This window comes from Paramisgurnus dabryanus, chromosome 2 (genome assembly GCF_030506205.2).
Source record: "Paramisgurnus dabryanus chromosome 2, PD_genome_1.1, whole genome shotgun sequence".
Lineage (NCBI taxonomy): Eukaryota > Metazoa > Chordata > Actinopteri > Cypriniformes > Cobitidae > Paramisgurnus > Paramisgurnus dabryanus.
The window spans coordinates 42,697,958-42,712,162 of record NC_133338.1 but is presented as its reverse complement, the minus strand read 5'-3'; the positions used below and the strand labels follow the sequence as shown (position 1 = coordinate 42,712,162).

General features: G+C 42.0%; 1 protein-coding gene across 3 annotated transcripts in view; it reads right to left on the bottom strand.

Moving 5' to 3' along the window:
- Nucleotides 1–14,205, bottom strand: part of arap2 (ArfGAP with RhoGAP domain, ankyrin repeat and PH domain 2) — a 112,801-nt gene that overhangs the window by 19,294 nt on the left and 79,302 nt on the right. For all 3 annotated transcript variants that reach the window (XM_065289053.1, XM_065289055.2, XM_065289054.2), the window contains 6 exons: nt 10,259–10,322; nt 9,765–9,928; nt 8,925–9,137; nt 8,653–8,758; nt 4,322–4,469; nt 493–561 (listed from right to left, as the gene is read on the bottom strand). In XM_065289053.1, the coding sequence (XP_065145125.1) occupies nt 493–561; nt 4,322–4,469; nt 8,653–8,758; nt 8,925–9,137; nt 9,765–9,928; nt 10,259–10,322 (764 nt within the window). The remainder of the gene's footprint in view (nt 1–492; nt 562–4,321; nt 4,470–8,652; nt 8,759–8,924; nt 9,138–9,764; nt 9,929–10,258; nt 10,323–14,205) is intronic.

Here is a 14,205-nt window from a genome sequence, read left to right as displayed (position 1 = left end):
CGCACGTATCCGTGTGTAATTACGCGTAGGGCAATGTTTTCAAGTATTTTTCACGGGTCACTTCCGAAACCGCCCTTGCTCCGACTTGAACACACATACTCAAAGTTTTAAAACTTGGACACCGGCTGCAGCACACAAAGGAAGATTAATTTGTTTTTCAGCTTATCTTAACAAATTGTTCCTTGTGGTGCCAGTGAGGTATAAAGTGTCTGACACAAAGGTTAGGCAGCAGAAAGATTGCTATTTGCTCTAATTTGCTCCAAACAATAGCAAGATAGGTCAAAGTGAATTTGTGACCCACGAAAATGCACGGCTTGTGAAATCTTAAGCCGTTATATGCAACCCCCAGCAGGTTATAGGGTAAACGCGCACTTTAATAGCGGTAACATCGCACGCTATAAAAGGCGTCTCTCTTTCTCTCGGCTGTCTTTGTCTTACTCTTGCAAAAGCACACACCTATTTAATGAAAAGGTTCAAATGGGGGCGACTTACCGTGGTGTCCTTCCATCTGGTGATAAAGCTGTTTTCTTTTTCCATTTGCCTAACCTGCTCTTCATTGACCTGTTTTAATGGACCCAAACAGATAAACAGAGATTAAAGGCCTATGTGCACAGTAAACAGACCTGCTCATATCCCCATCAGCAAAGTCAGGGTATCTAAACCATTCAACAAGCATCCTATCAAAGGACCCCTTCAAATTGACATGTCAGAGAAAACCTGATAGGGTGGGGGACAGGGAAAAAAGAAGTGAGGACATGATGTCCCAAACTTTGGAGAGGAAATAGATATTTTTGAGGATCAAAGCATCAGGGACATGGTAAAAGTTTTACAAGAAAGCCTGGAAACGTGATATTTCACACAACATGGTCCTAATCGATAAAGAGCATGTTGCTGACAATGTCACGTTTTGGGTGAGAATAAAAAAAGTCTGCTTCGGAAGAACAAATTTTACTTTATTTTTATTCCAGGCATGAGAAGATTGAGATATTTACTTAGCAGCGTGACAAAATAACTGAGCAATTGGCTCTGTTTGAATGTATTGGTAAAAAACAAATGACTGTGAATGCGTATAGCGAACTTTTAATTTACACCTGCATGCCTGCATATTACTTCAGAGGACGAATTTCATCTTGAGCTCGGGCTATTTGTCACGCTAAACCTCGTGTTTCACACACACTCCCTCTCGTATTTTTTCAAATGTGTGTATGTGTGAACCAGGAGCCTTGTGAGTGTATGAGGGAACCATTGGGGAATAACACTGTAAATCCCATTACAGACACTCACGTCCAAGTGCAACACGAATACTGTCCCCAACTTCACACGCTTTTACCAGAGCGGCATATTTTGTGGCGTTGGATGGATATTCTTTTGACAGTTTTTAGTTCTGTAGTGTAATATATTGTCTGAGGGGTTTCTAACAGCCAGGGTTTCTCATAAAATGAATAGTTGAACATATTGAAGGCCTGCAGTATAGATCAGTTACGCATTATAATCCATATTTAAAACTAGAATGGAAGTGAAAGATCCATCTCCTAAATTGGACTTCTCATTATAAAAATACAAGATTGGTTATATAATCATAACTATAATATGTATATCATTTTTACGACTAAAGACAACATAAAATAAAATAACACATTAAGCACAACTCTGACATCAAATAAACAACACTGGCAATGAAAAACCTGCTTTGTTTGGGTTAAAACAGTCAAAATGGCATTAAAAATGAACTGTTTAAAAGTATAAATAAAACATTGTGCTTCTGTCCATAGTAATAAAGTCTCCAGTTGTTACAGTAATGTGACCCTGGACCACAAAACCAATCTTAAGAAGCATGGGTATATATAACAAAAACCTGAAATAGATTATATTGGTCAAAATTAAAAATCTTCTTTTATGCCAAAAATCATTTTGATATTTTGTAAAGATCATGTTGCATGAAGATAGATTGTAAATTTCCTACTGTAAATATATCAAACCTTTATTTTTGTGCAGGATTTTGACAAATTTAAAGGCAATTTTCTCAATATTATCATTTCCAATAGTCTTAGGGGGCATACACACCAAAACCTTTAAAGCGTAACTAAACCCCTGGTCAGAGCCTGACTCCACCCACTGGCAGTATTTGAAAAATGCAAGAAAAGTGGGCAGACCCCAACGGAGATAGAGGGGACGAACTAAGTGTGTGGTGAGATCGTAACAAGGGCGTGGTGAGCTTGAACCTGCTTACGTCACAAGTCATTTTTTTGACCCATCATCCAATAGGAAAATTCAACTGCAATAGCCACCGTTCAACCTGAAGAGGGCAGCGCTCAGACGTTTTTACACCATATATTGTAGTATTGAAACACTTTATACCCAAATGTCAAAAAACTTACTAAAATCAATGAACAGCACTAATAAAGCATCATTCTTACAGATCATTAACTAAAAAAAGTTGGTTTAGGGTTTAGTTACTCTTTAAATGCGGCTGAAACGCCTGGAGGACGCCGAATCCCAGCTGTTTTTTCAGCTGAGCGCCAGCTTTCTTCAACCGAGCGCTTTAGTAGCTGTGATACTTGAGCTGTGAGCCGGTTGGTTGCTGTGATACTTGACACACTGTGATTGGACGGCCGTGTGAGAACTTGCATTGACGAGCGGAGCTTTTCACCCAAAGTTGAATCTCTTTTAACTCTCGATCGCCGGCTTTCAGCGCGGAGAAAAAACGCTAGCTGCTGGCTTATTTGAAAAACGCAGAGCTTCCATTGGAAACAATTGAAAACTTGCGCCAGCCGCGAGCATAAAAGCTTTGGTGTGTACACCCCCTTAGAGCATTTTCAGATCTGTAGATTGATTGCTTTGTTCCAGAACCGAGGGTTAAATGGCTAAATATCTATACATATATACATTTTTAATGTTGCATTTCATGTTGGTTCACTTCGCATTTACAAGGCAATATTTCCAAACAAACCATACTTTGTTAATACAAGACATGTACAAGTAAACTCTCCTTAAATTGGTCAGAGAGCAGCTAAGCGGGATTATTGTTTAGCTTTTTTGGTAACTGCAGTTATATTAGTTCATTATTGTGAGCAGTAATGAAAACTTAGGCGGGACAACATTCTTACCATGTATCTATTGCGGAGAAGAGCAATTAGAAGACATTTTAAGGAACATGTGCGCTTTGGTTTTAAATGGGGTTGACGTGCTCACCAGAAATCGTCACCAAAGAGCTATTAGGTACGTTCATGATTAAAAAAGCAATAAGATAGCCTATACGATAGTCCGTTGGGTCGGATTGCTTTCATACTTATACCAAACCGCTCTAGATCGGGCTGAGACCACAGCGTACAGGCGTTCTAGGATCGGTAGTTTTGCTGCTGATCCGAGCACCATTGCTGTCTTCAGATATGCCTAAACAAACTGAACCAAGGGAGAAAACTCACCACGTTCCGAAACAAAGGCTCAGGTCTAAAAACACCCTTAGTCTGTCCTATACTTATAAACAATACATCAATGGAAAGTTTATTTAGCCTTCAGATGATGTATAAATCTCAATTTAAAAAACTGACCCTTATGACTGGTTTTGTGGTCGAGGGTCATTTAACTTTGATCAAAAACAGATGCAGCTGGCATCAATGTATCTTGTTTGCATCGGTGAGGTACCAACACAATTTTACAGTATGGCCAATGCCAAACATCACAGGACTCCAAAATCTATACACACAAGCACAGAACAAATATTTAGGAGATTAACTACTTTATTTAATTAAATAAACTATCAAATCTCAGCAATATGTGTGACCACTGTGAAGATGTCTTTTGCGTCACATAGTACAATATCTTAAATATGATGATTTGAAAAGGGGCCCTCTTGATTCAGGTAACCTACCAAATATGAATCCTAAAGGCCGGAATACACTGCAGGATTTTTGCACTTCTATAAGATCATAACCTTATCACATTGTGCAACCTGGATCGTTTAAACTTGGGTACGACAAGCATGTAGACCGTACGATGATGACACAGAGGTTGCGACGACTGCATCACATGTTAAGTGCAATGTCACCAGCCTGCGCTAGTGGTAAAAAAATACCGGTCCACAGGTTGTAGCAGCAAACACACTGTGTGTTGATCATGCTGAATTTCTGACACTGTCAGAAAACTATCGTAGGCTATCTTTGGACTCAACACCGGTAAAGCGTCCGTCTTTAAACCTCTCTCACTGTACAACATAGGACCACCGATAAAGAGCCACAATCACAGAAATCGTGACGATTGTTTCACAATGGCAATCGTGCAGTGTATCCCAGGCTTAAGAGACAACAAATGTTTAACTTACAGAGAAGAGCTGGACGTAATTGTTGATGAGGTCCTCCACCACACGAGTCTCCTGAGGGGTGCGTCCTTCTGTTTGAAACAGACACGAGGAGAAAACACATGCCAGCTTCAGCGTGTTCATCTGGTTGATGTGGGAACACCTCTGGATCCTGTAAAATACAAACATGTGTCTTCAATTTCATGTACAGTGAGATTAAAAAGTCCAAGTGGAAAATCTGGGTCTATTTCTAAGTTTCAAATGCAAAGCAAACAGCCAATGAGAAGTTCTTTGAGGAAGAATAGTTATGATGTGAAATGATGAAGAAATACATAAGGTTCAACCCCACTATTCACTAATCTGCTAAAAGCAAAATTGCACCACTGACTATCTTAACTCCTTTGTACAAAAAGTCTGATTTACTGCTTCCATTGAAGCACATAAGATGATCTTTAGAACATTCTCAATTCATCCTGGGATGACATAGATCATCAGGTTTTGCAGAAACTTGTGGAGCCCATGCCAGCTTAAGTGCATGCTCACATAACACACACTGTTTTTGCCAATCTAATGTTAATCTTGGTTACCTATAGAGTAGTATTTCATCCTTCATTTGTCCAAAGAGTCTTTCGTGTTGTCAGATTATTAAAAGACAGAACGGTCATTCAGTTTTTTGCCAGAAAAAGACGAATACTTATAGGCGTACGGTGGGTGGAGCTGAAGAGTTACGAGTACACGCAGCCATTGGATACTAATCTAACAGCTGTGAAATAGGGCTGGGCGATAAATCGATTTTATTGATTAACTCGAATGTGTAGTTTAACATCGATTTGTTTGAATTAAATCGGTTTCCTCTTTAACATCCGCCAAAACTCCCCTCTGGGCTCCTGTAGTTCCGAGTGGGCTCAGCCCTCCCCCACGCGTTTGGCATAGAGATATACAAACAACATGGCACCGAGCAGGGAAGAACGCGTTCCTAAGAAAGGCACAGTGTCATCTGTTATTTGGAATCGGTTCGGTTTTGCGGCGTCAGACACAAAACAAACAACACCCCGCTGCAAAGTGTGTTAAAAGTCTGTTGCTAACAAAGGTACGAACAATTTACTGCAGCACCTTAAACGGAGGCATGCTGTCGAATGGGAGAGATGTTGTGCCCTGCGAAAGACAGCGGCAGCACAAGCAAACACGCCAAAAAAACAGCCTACTGTCTAGAACTGCCATTCTCAAACTGTGGTTCGCGGACCACTAGTGGTCCGTGAGGGTACTGCAGGGGGTCCGTGTCAAGGCAAAATAAAATATAAAATAATATATATTTTTTTAAATATGTTTTAAGAATCTGTTGTACTGATGTGATGACCAGTTATAGTTTTAGTGCTAGTAAGCTTATTTAGAGGTGCAGATAAATTCAGGACTTTGTGTAGACATATTTTATTATGAGTATTATGAGGTTGTCCGCGAAAATTCTTGATTACAAATAGTGGTCCACACACACAAAAAGTTTGAAAAACCCTGGTCTAGAAGCATTTACAAACTGCATCCAGTAACGTTAGTGATGCGGGTTGTCTCGTAACCCCGCGGGGCGAGTAAAGTTGTCACTTTTTTGCGGAGCGGATCATTAAAAACAAAATAAAAAAACATGTATGTTGTGTTAAATACCCCATAGACTTTATGAAATATTTAGGAATGTTTATTTTCATATTTTATTAGGTTCTTTGATAAGGTTAAATTACGTAGGCCTACGTAGCAACGTAACTTGATATCACTGTTGGCCTTGCGTCACGAAAGCGCCTTCCGCTGCCAGCCACAAAAATTGAAATAAACAGAGAAATAAAAGTGAAGATGAAAGACGAGGTGCAAGAGATATTAAGGTCTGAATTTGTCGGTAGATAATACTAACTTTGCTTTGTAAATGTTAAAAATATTTATCATTATAATATGACAATGCTGGTTTCTATGATTCATAACTTAAGCCTATGTTGCCAGTTTACAGGGCGATGTAATCTAATGGCTGTTTCCAAGCACTTTTAGGCTGAAATTAAGCCTGTTTTCGTTTACATTACACATGCTTAGTATGTCTATTTTAATGGTCACAGGGTGGGTTGGAAAAATAGATACAGTGGTGCGTGTCGGGCCAAATTTTTTATAAAAGTGGGACCTGTGGGTTGAAAAAAATCCTAACCCGCGCATCACCAGTACCTATCCAGTATGATAAGAAGGGAGCAGATGGAAAATGATCACAGATGCAGTCGCAATGTACATTGCTAAAGATATGGTCCCCATATATTTTGTGGAAATAAAGTTAAAAACTTGTTTTCTGCAATCTGCAGAATGATTTTTCATTAGGGGGGGGAATCGATTTAAATCGTAAATCAGATTTTTTGTAAAAAAAAAAAATCTGGGATTTTTATTTTGGGCCACATTGCCCAGCCCTACTGTAAAATCGATGAAATCAAACTTAAATAAAAACTTTTTTTAAATAACTATGGCTTACAGTCAGAAACAGCCTTACACATATGATCCAGAATCGAATACTGAGTCATTAATTGATCAACAGGAACAACGGCAGCAACGATTACAGCAGAACGTCTCTATCTGTAGTTAATCCTTGTTTGTTTATCCGCTACTTTAATAAAAAAATGCAATGTAAATCTTGATGTGTTTTTTCTGCATTTGCCCGTTTAAAAGGTGTAAATGTCGTAAGTGCAGTACAATGCTAACTGAGTTGTTTACATTACATGAACATATGCGCCGATTGCAAACCAGACACTTGAGATTTCGATTTATTTATGCCTGTGGTTGCGACTCTTAAACAGGGTCTTTTAAAGTTGGGACCGCTCAATCAGTTGTAAACAACTGGCAAATCTTGCGTCAAACTGAGCCTTGTTTGTAATCCAATCCTCTCCGAATTGCAGCCAGGTAACGAAACAAACATAAAACCCATTTCGGAATTACATTGCTGTCCAGGAAAAATTTACTGCTTTTGTTGTCTTAAGACACGGAAAGCTAAATAAGGTTTTCTTCTCCTTACATCCAAAAAGACACTTCTTTTGTCGAACCATCTTGATAAAAAAATGTGTCGCGTGCTGTGCAGTGATACTTCTACTCGACTAACCTGACGTGCAGGGCAGGCGTTCTTTTCTGTGGTTAAAGGCCCATAAAAGGAATATGGGGTCAATCAGTTGTAACGGATACCCCGTTTGAAAATAACTTTCCGAAACTTGTAGGAAAAAGGAGGCATGAGTTTGGGCCAAAAATACTCCTTCACAAGCTCAACTGCCTTTTTGACACTTTGTTTATGTTTATTATGATACGTACACACCAAACACGGGGCATCACGTTATTCGCTCTAGATGACTCACAGGATTTACCTTCATATTATGCAAATTTTTCGCTGGAGTTGAATATTTTCAACTTGGGCGAAGACACGTTTGAGGTGAATAACGCGTTTTCGTGGCAAACGCGTCGCCCATATCACGTCATTTGCATCGCCTCGCGCGAGGACACTTCTCATCGCGTCTTTGCATTGACTTTGTATGTAAATTGTATGTGCGTTTGGTGTGTATGCCCCATTAAACTGTGTTAATAAGTCAGAATGCATGAAATACCTTTAACTTTAAAACAGGACATAACAATTACTAAGAAACTGTGAAATGATAAATCTCTTCACTAAAATTATAATGCTGATAATAAACTGTACAATAAAAAAATACTGTTTTAACCATTTAATTAAAATCTTAAAAGAAAAAAGGATTTTAATTAAAACCTAAAGCTTTGCCACTAGAGGGTCTGAATTTAAACCCTAATATATGTATGTGCACAAATATATTTGATATAAGAATTATTTCAGATGAGTTATATATGAATTAACATACACTTCTGAATTAAATAAATAAAACTTGTAATTTCTTTGTGTGTAATGTGTTATATATAATAAGGTTGTATGTGTTAACATTAGTTAATGCAACATGAAGAAACAATAAACAATATATCTTCACAAGCACTAATTTATGGTTCCTTTATTCAGAAAAAATTAAGCGTGTAAATGTAAATTCAAAACAAGCTCAGAAAACAACAGCAAAAACAAAACAAGCAAGCGCAAATACTGCACAGACCTGAAGACAACAAAACCATTATTGTACATCATGAGGGATATGTTAGGCTACACTTCAAATCTGCCAAAAGGGCCAATTAAGCCTTCTTCAAACAATTTGAGTCATTACGGAAATATTTCAAACAAACTGACATACCCAGTGAGGGTTTGGAAGGCCCATGTTTACTGTGTGCTTTTTATACTCTTACTTCAAAAAATTGTTACATGTTAGGAGATGCTTGTTTTTGTGAAAGGAATGAATTACCTGTACAAATGTTGCAGTAGGGCACCAAGAGTTGACCTGTTGACCTTGGGTAAACTTTGTATGTAGGACTTATATTTCTGCACTCTGGCCTTCACGTCCTCTTCATCTAAAAACATTAGACAAATGTTAAAATCTAATACAATTTGAATTTTTTTTATACAAATAGCAAGACAGAATCATAAAGATCACACATATCCCCCGAATGTAAACACTTGCAATACAACTTTGAATTTGAATTGAACCTTTATCATTCAGTGGTTGGTAGCACTAACCAAGAGCAGAAATCCAAAAAGGGTACAGTTCCTTAGCCAAAAGTGCATCTTCACTATGGGATAGGAAGCTTTTAAGTGTATCTGTAACATCTTCTAGCCGGTGGTCTTGAGCCCGTAGCTTAACAACTCGGGCATCTTTTGTAAACACCTCCAGTAGCTGGGCCACACGCACCGGATCACCGTTCTTCAGGTAGATTCCCTCATAACACAATCCTGCAGGCAAAGTGTAAAGATTCAAGAGTTTATTGTTATATGTACAGGAAATACTCTGTTGCACTATACAATGATATTCTTACTCTGAGAATCCTCCAACAGCCTAAAATATGAAAATAAGCACACAATACTAAATTTCACAACTGCAAATGTGTTGGTGGTAGTGCATACGGCATGAAAGCATTCAGTATATATAGTGTATGAATGTAAAGATGATTAGAATCGTAGGATATATACGTAAATTCAAAGATATGTACATATAAACCCAGTTTACACATACATATAAAGTGTTACATAGGTGCATAGTCTTCAGTTCAATGTATACATGGCAAATGTGCATGGGCACGGTCTGGTTAAGCTGGGATGGAGATTGGCTATGTTGTCATTTTTATACACTTATGTCTAAACCTCATTTTCTTAAGACATTCACAAAGTGTTTTAATTTTCAAAAAGTTTTGCACTTAAAAAGGTTTAGGATTATTTCAAGTTTGAAATGTTATTCTTTGAAAACAGACTGTTCTTAAAATTAATTTTAGAAATTCAGGCACATGAAATAATCTAAATGCTTTTATGTAAAATTAAAGATAAATGATTAGGCCTCGTAAGCGTGAAGTATAAATGGATTACCGTATTGAGTGACAAAAGCTATGCAGCTATCCACGATGATAGGAACATCATTTTTATTCATTTGCTGGTTACTGAGAGCCGTACCGTCCGTCCTAGCTGCTAACTGGATGGCAGAATGCCACAGTGCAAAGTCCTGCTTGGTTACGCCATGTAAGTAAAGTGTCCTGAGTAAAAATAATAAAAAATAAGGATAAGAATAAAGGAAGGATTTTTAGAAGCTATCAAGTGTATCAGCACTTAGAACGCGCATTGCTTGACGACAGCTGTTCAGCTTCTTTGTAACTAACAAGCATTACTAAAACAACTAGCCATATTGCCTCTCAACTGCAGTAATAACATTTGGAACTGTTTCATTAAAGCAATATCCTAGTTATTGTACTTTACAAAATAATAAAGTGTAAATGATATGGTTAAATTACAGATTTGCTCAAATTCAGTACAACAGCAGTACATGTTATGTTGCATTATATTATAAGTTGTAATGTGTACCGTACCTTCCACTCTCAACCATGAGTAAGACCTGAATTTTCTCATCACCTTCCATATGAGTTGAAACAGCTGGAAAATAAATAGGAAAAGCATTTGCTGAAGTATCCATAAGACGATTATATCAAGATGAGAAAGGAAACTCTTAAGACACACTAAAACAAATACTTTACTAATAATGAGAGAAAACAGAAAGAGATGAACTGAAACAAATGATGAGAGCTGTAGTCTTTTGTAAACTTTCCAGCTGGAGCAAGTGGAGCAGAAAGCTGAATGTTGCTGGTCATTAGCTTGTACACCAACACATGAGAAAGTTTCCTCATTTGTAGATGGTTTCAGCAGTAACAACATAAACAAGTGGCTGTCATGGTCCGCACGTAACTTCCGGTAAACTCCGCTTTTAATAAATAACAACAAAGTTCTTTAAACTTAGTTTATTTATATAACAAGCAAAAAAAAACACACATAGATTACATAGGAAACCAAAACATTTGTTATTTTGGACGAAGCATTTGTTCAAGAGATCAGTTTAACAAGTTCCCTTTCAGTCGGTCACTACGACGTCACGTCGTGACCGACGAATTGGGAACTCGCTTAGAGAGACCAATCTGCTTCGAATACTACTAAAACGCCAATGAACTTGGCATTGAGATATTTGCATAATGCTGGCGCCGCCCCGCCAGGTGCGTATATAAGCCACAGGTGCAAATATGGAAATTAGCTTTTTTCGCTTCGAAAGCCGGCATTATCTGCTACTGAGAAGCTACTCTCTGCTCTTCTGGGAACGGTTGCTGAAGTTGATTGACAAGCAGTACTGACACAGCGGACGCTCGCAGTATTCCACTGCTCTGCATCTTTTTTGTTTTGAGTTTAGTGTGTGCGTTGCCTCTCCCTGTGCGCATCATCAGCTGAGCACCTAAGAGTGATTTCCCTAAAGAGTGATACGTGAGAGCTCTGTGTCTTTTTAAAGACAGCCACTCTCTCGTATATTCGGAGATCAGCGTCCTTTTCAGGATAGCTTTTCCTCCGTGCGATCTTGGATGCGAGAAGTACAGGGATTCCAGTGACGGTCACGAGCGCTGTCTTCGTGCTATGGCATCGAGCACTCCGAGGCTGCGTTCGTGGAGAGCTTTTGCTCTCTCTGTGAGAGCATAACCCTCTTGGATTGCGGAGACGACTGTCGTTTCTACGGGAACGGCGTCCGCGCCTTTGCAGTGCTGAACGCCGCCATGGTGCGGCTGTCAAGCGCTCGCAGGACGCTCTTCGCATCACTACGCTGAGTAGGACGGAGGATGCGTCCTTCACCTACCGGCCTTCTCATCCTCAGCCGGTTGAGGCTCCGGTGGAGACTGCAGAGTCGTGTTCTGCGATTTCTGCCGAATCCACTGGACCTCCTTCTGGTCCCGTCACTTCTACAGCATCAGAGGGGTGCCCATTTTTTCCCTCCGAGGCGGAGTCTTCCCGGAGATGGCGGCCGTGCCCGCTCGAGCGGCGGAAACGGTAGAGTTGGAGGGGTTAATCCCTCTCCGCCCGAACCGTCCCGCCCACATGATTGGTACTTCGGAGCTGCCCGGGCCTCTACGGTCCTCACCTCCTGTGCCTGCCTTTCCCGACGGCACGAAGAGCTGACGTGATTTGCGGCCGTCTCGGCCGTTCAGCTTCACCCCTCATCTCCCTCACTAACGGAGCCGCTAAGGGGGGGATCCCTTCAGTTGAGCGGGGGGTTGCGATGCAGCTGCGTTCCTGGAGGGACCTCCCAACCCTTCCCTCCCGTGTTTGTATAGACAGTCGTCCGGTTACGGGCGCTGCCCATCAGGCATGCGGAGACGCGGCTTCAGCCCTGCACGCATTAACGTACTGCAGGTTCACCAAACGAGGCTTTAGAGATATACGAGGGAAGCCGCGACCTTCAGTCGTGCGATGTCCACCACAGTGTTCAAGATCGCCACCCTTGGCTATGTCTGACTTATATGACGGAACAACTTCATGAATGCTCCTGTCTCACAGACCGGCCTCTTCGGCGAGCCCGGGGAGTCGTACAGCTCCGCTGCGCAGACTGAGGCGATCTCCTAGGTCGTGCCCCGGCGGATGAGAGCTGCCCTGGTCCACCAACGCCGGCTCCTCAGTCTGCCTCTCGCCGTCCGCGTCCTGCGGCGGCCACCTCCGTTCCCCTCCTCGGACCCCATCTCGGCAGCGCAGGGGAACCGGTCGTCAGCAGCTCGCCCCGCCCGCTTAGCCGCTTCCCGTGAAAATCGGGAGTTTAAGTGGCCAGAGACGGGCGACCCGGAGTGGCAGAGGATCACTCTTCAGGAGACAGTGATTCGCTCCTTCCCCCGGTAGAGGGTCGGGTGGAAAATCCTTGGTTTGCATATGTTCCACCGGCTGTCCAGCCGGTACCCACTTAACCACACATAAGAGTGCATTCCTCTTTCCTCTCCAGGTCTCCGGAGGATCGAGAGAGCCGTGAGCGTACACCTGCTCACCCTACCTCTCCTCTATCGCCAGCGGGTGTCCTGAGGAGTCCGAGCTCTCCACTGAGCAGACCGGACCACCAGCACCCTCATCGGAGTCTGCGCTCTCCGCAGAGGAGACCAGACGACCGTCACCCTCAGCGGGCTCAGGTCAGTGTCTCACACACACATACTGTAGATGTTTATGCTGTCACAGCAGATGCACCGGCAGTATCACCTGTCTCGCTTCGCTGCCCCACCGCGGGTACTTCGGTAGTGTCGTTAATTCTCCTCGTACGGTCCCGGGATGCTTCGCTTCAGTTCCCAGCCCGTCTCGTTGGGTTTTACGCACTATCCGCCTCGGTTACGTAATACAATTACCGGCACTCCCCCAAATTCTCGGGCATTCGTTTCACTATTGTGAAGCGTCCGATGCACATGTACTGCGTGCAAAAGTCGATGTCCTGCTGGCGAAGGACGTTTCGAGCCGGTCCCTCTTACCGAGAATGATGATAGGGTTTTTCCAGCATTTATCTCATAGTACCCAAAAATACGCGGTGGGTTACGACCGATTTATTTACGCACCGGCTCTACAAATCTGATCCTTTAGGATGATACGCCGAGGCTCGTATTTCAATATTCAGATCGGTTTGCAGCATAGACCTGTAGACGTGTACTTCATGTGTCCATCTCCCCTCGCCTTAGACCGTTTTTCGCTCTGCGTTCATGGAGTGGACATACTAATACTAAGTACACCATTCGAGCTGTCTCTCTCTCCCCGTGTCTCCATGTGCTAGTCACGGCATTTAAATCTCCGAGAGAGAGAGCGTTGTTCGCATTCTGCTTATATTTACGTCAACTATAATGGCTCGTTCTTGGCAAACGTGCGCGAACACAGAGATTTAATGCTTCAGCATCTCGCTCGTTTAAGTCATCAGGTCAGCTGGGAAAAGAGCAACTTTGCCCCGTGCAGAGGATCCTTTTCTCAGTATGGAAATAGACTCGATCGATTTATTGGCGTGTTTTACAAGAGCGCGCAACCAGTCAGTTCTGACTTGCCTCGGTTTAATTCGAGGAAGTACGCGGTCCCTCTGAAACAATTTCAGAAGCTCCTGGACATATGGCAGCAGCTGCGGCGTGACATCTGCTCGAGCTGCTTCATATGAGACCGCTTCAGCATTGGTTCTACGATCGAGTCTCGAGGAGAGCGTGGCGCAATGGCATACACCGTGTACCATTACACCTGCGTGTCATTTCTATTTTACCCCGTGGTCAGACCCAGCATTTCTGATAGCAATATATGCCTCTGAGTCGGGTCTCCTGGCATTCTGTAGCATGCGATGCCCCCAGCACGGGATGAGCAGCCACGTATGACGGGCTTGCAGTCTCAGGGGTGTGCATAGCACCCCAACTGCCGCGAGCGGTGCGCTGTATATCTGGGACTTGTACGCTCCGCTATGGAGATGCGAGGGAAGGATGTATTAGCCGACACCGACAACATTGCG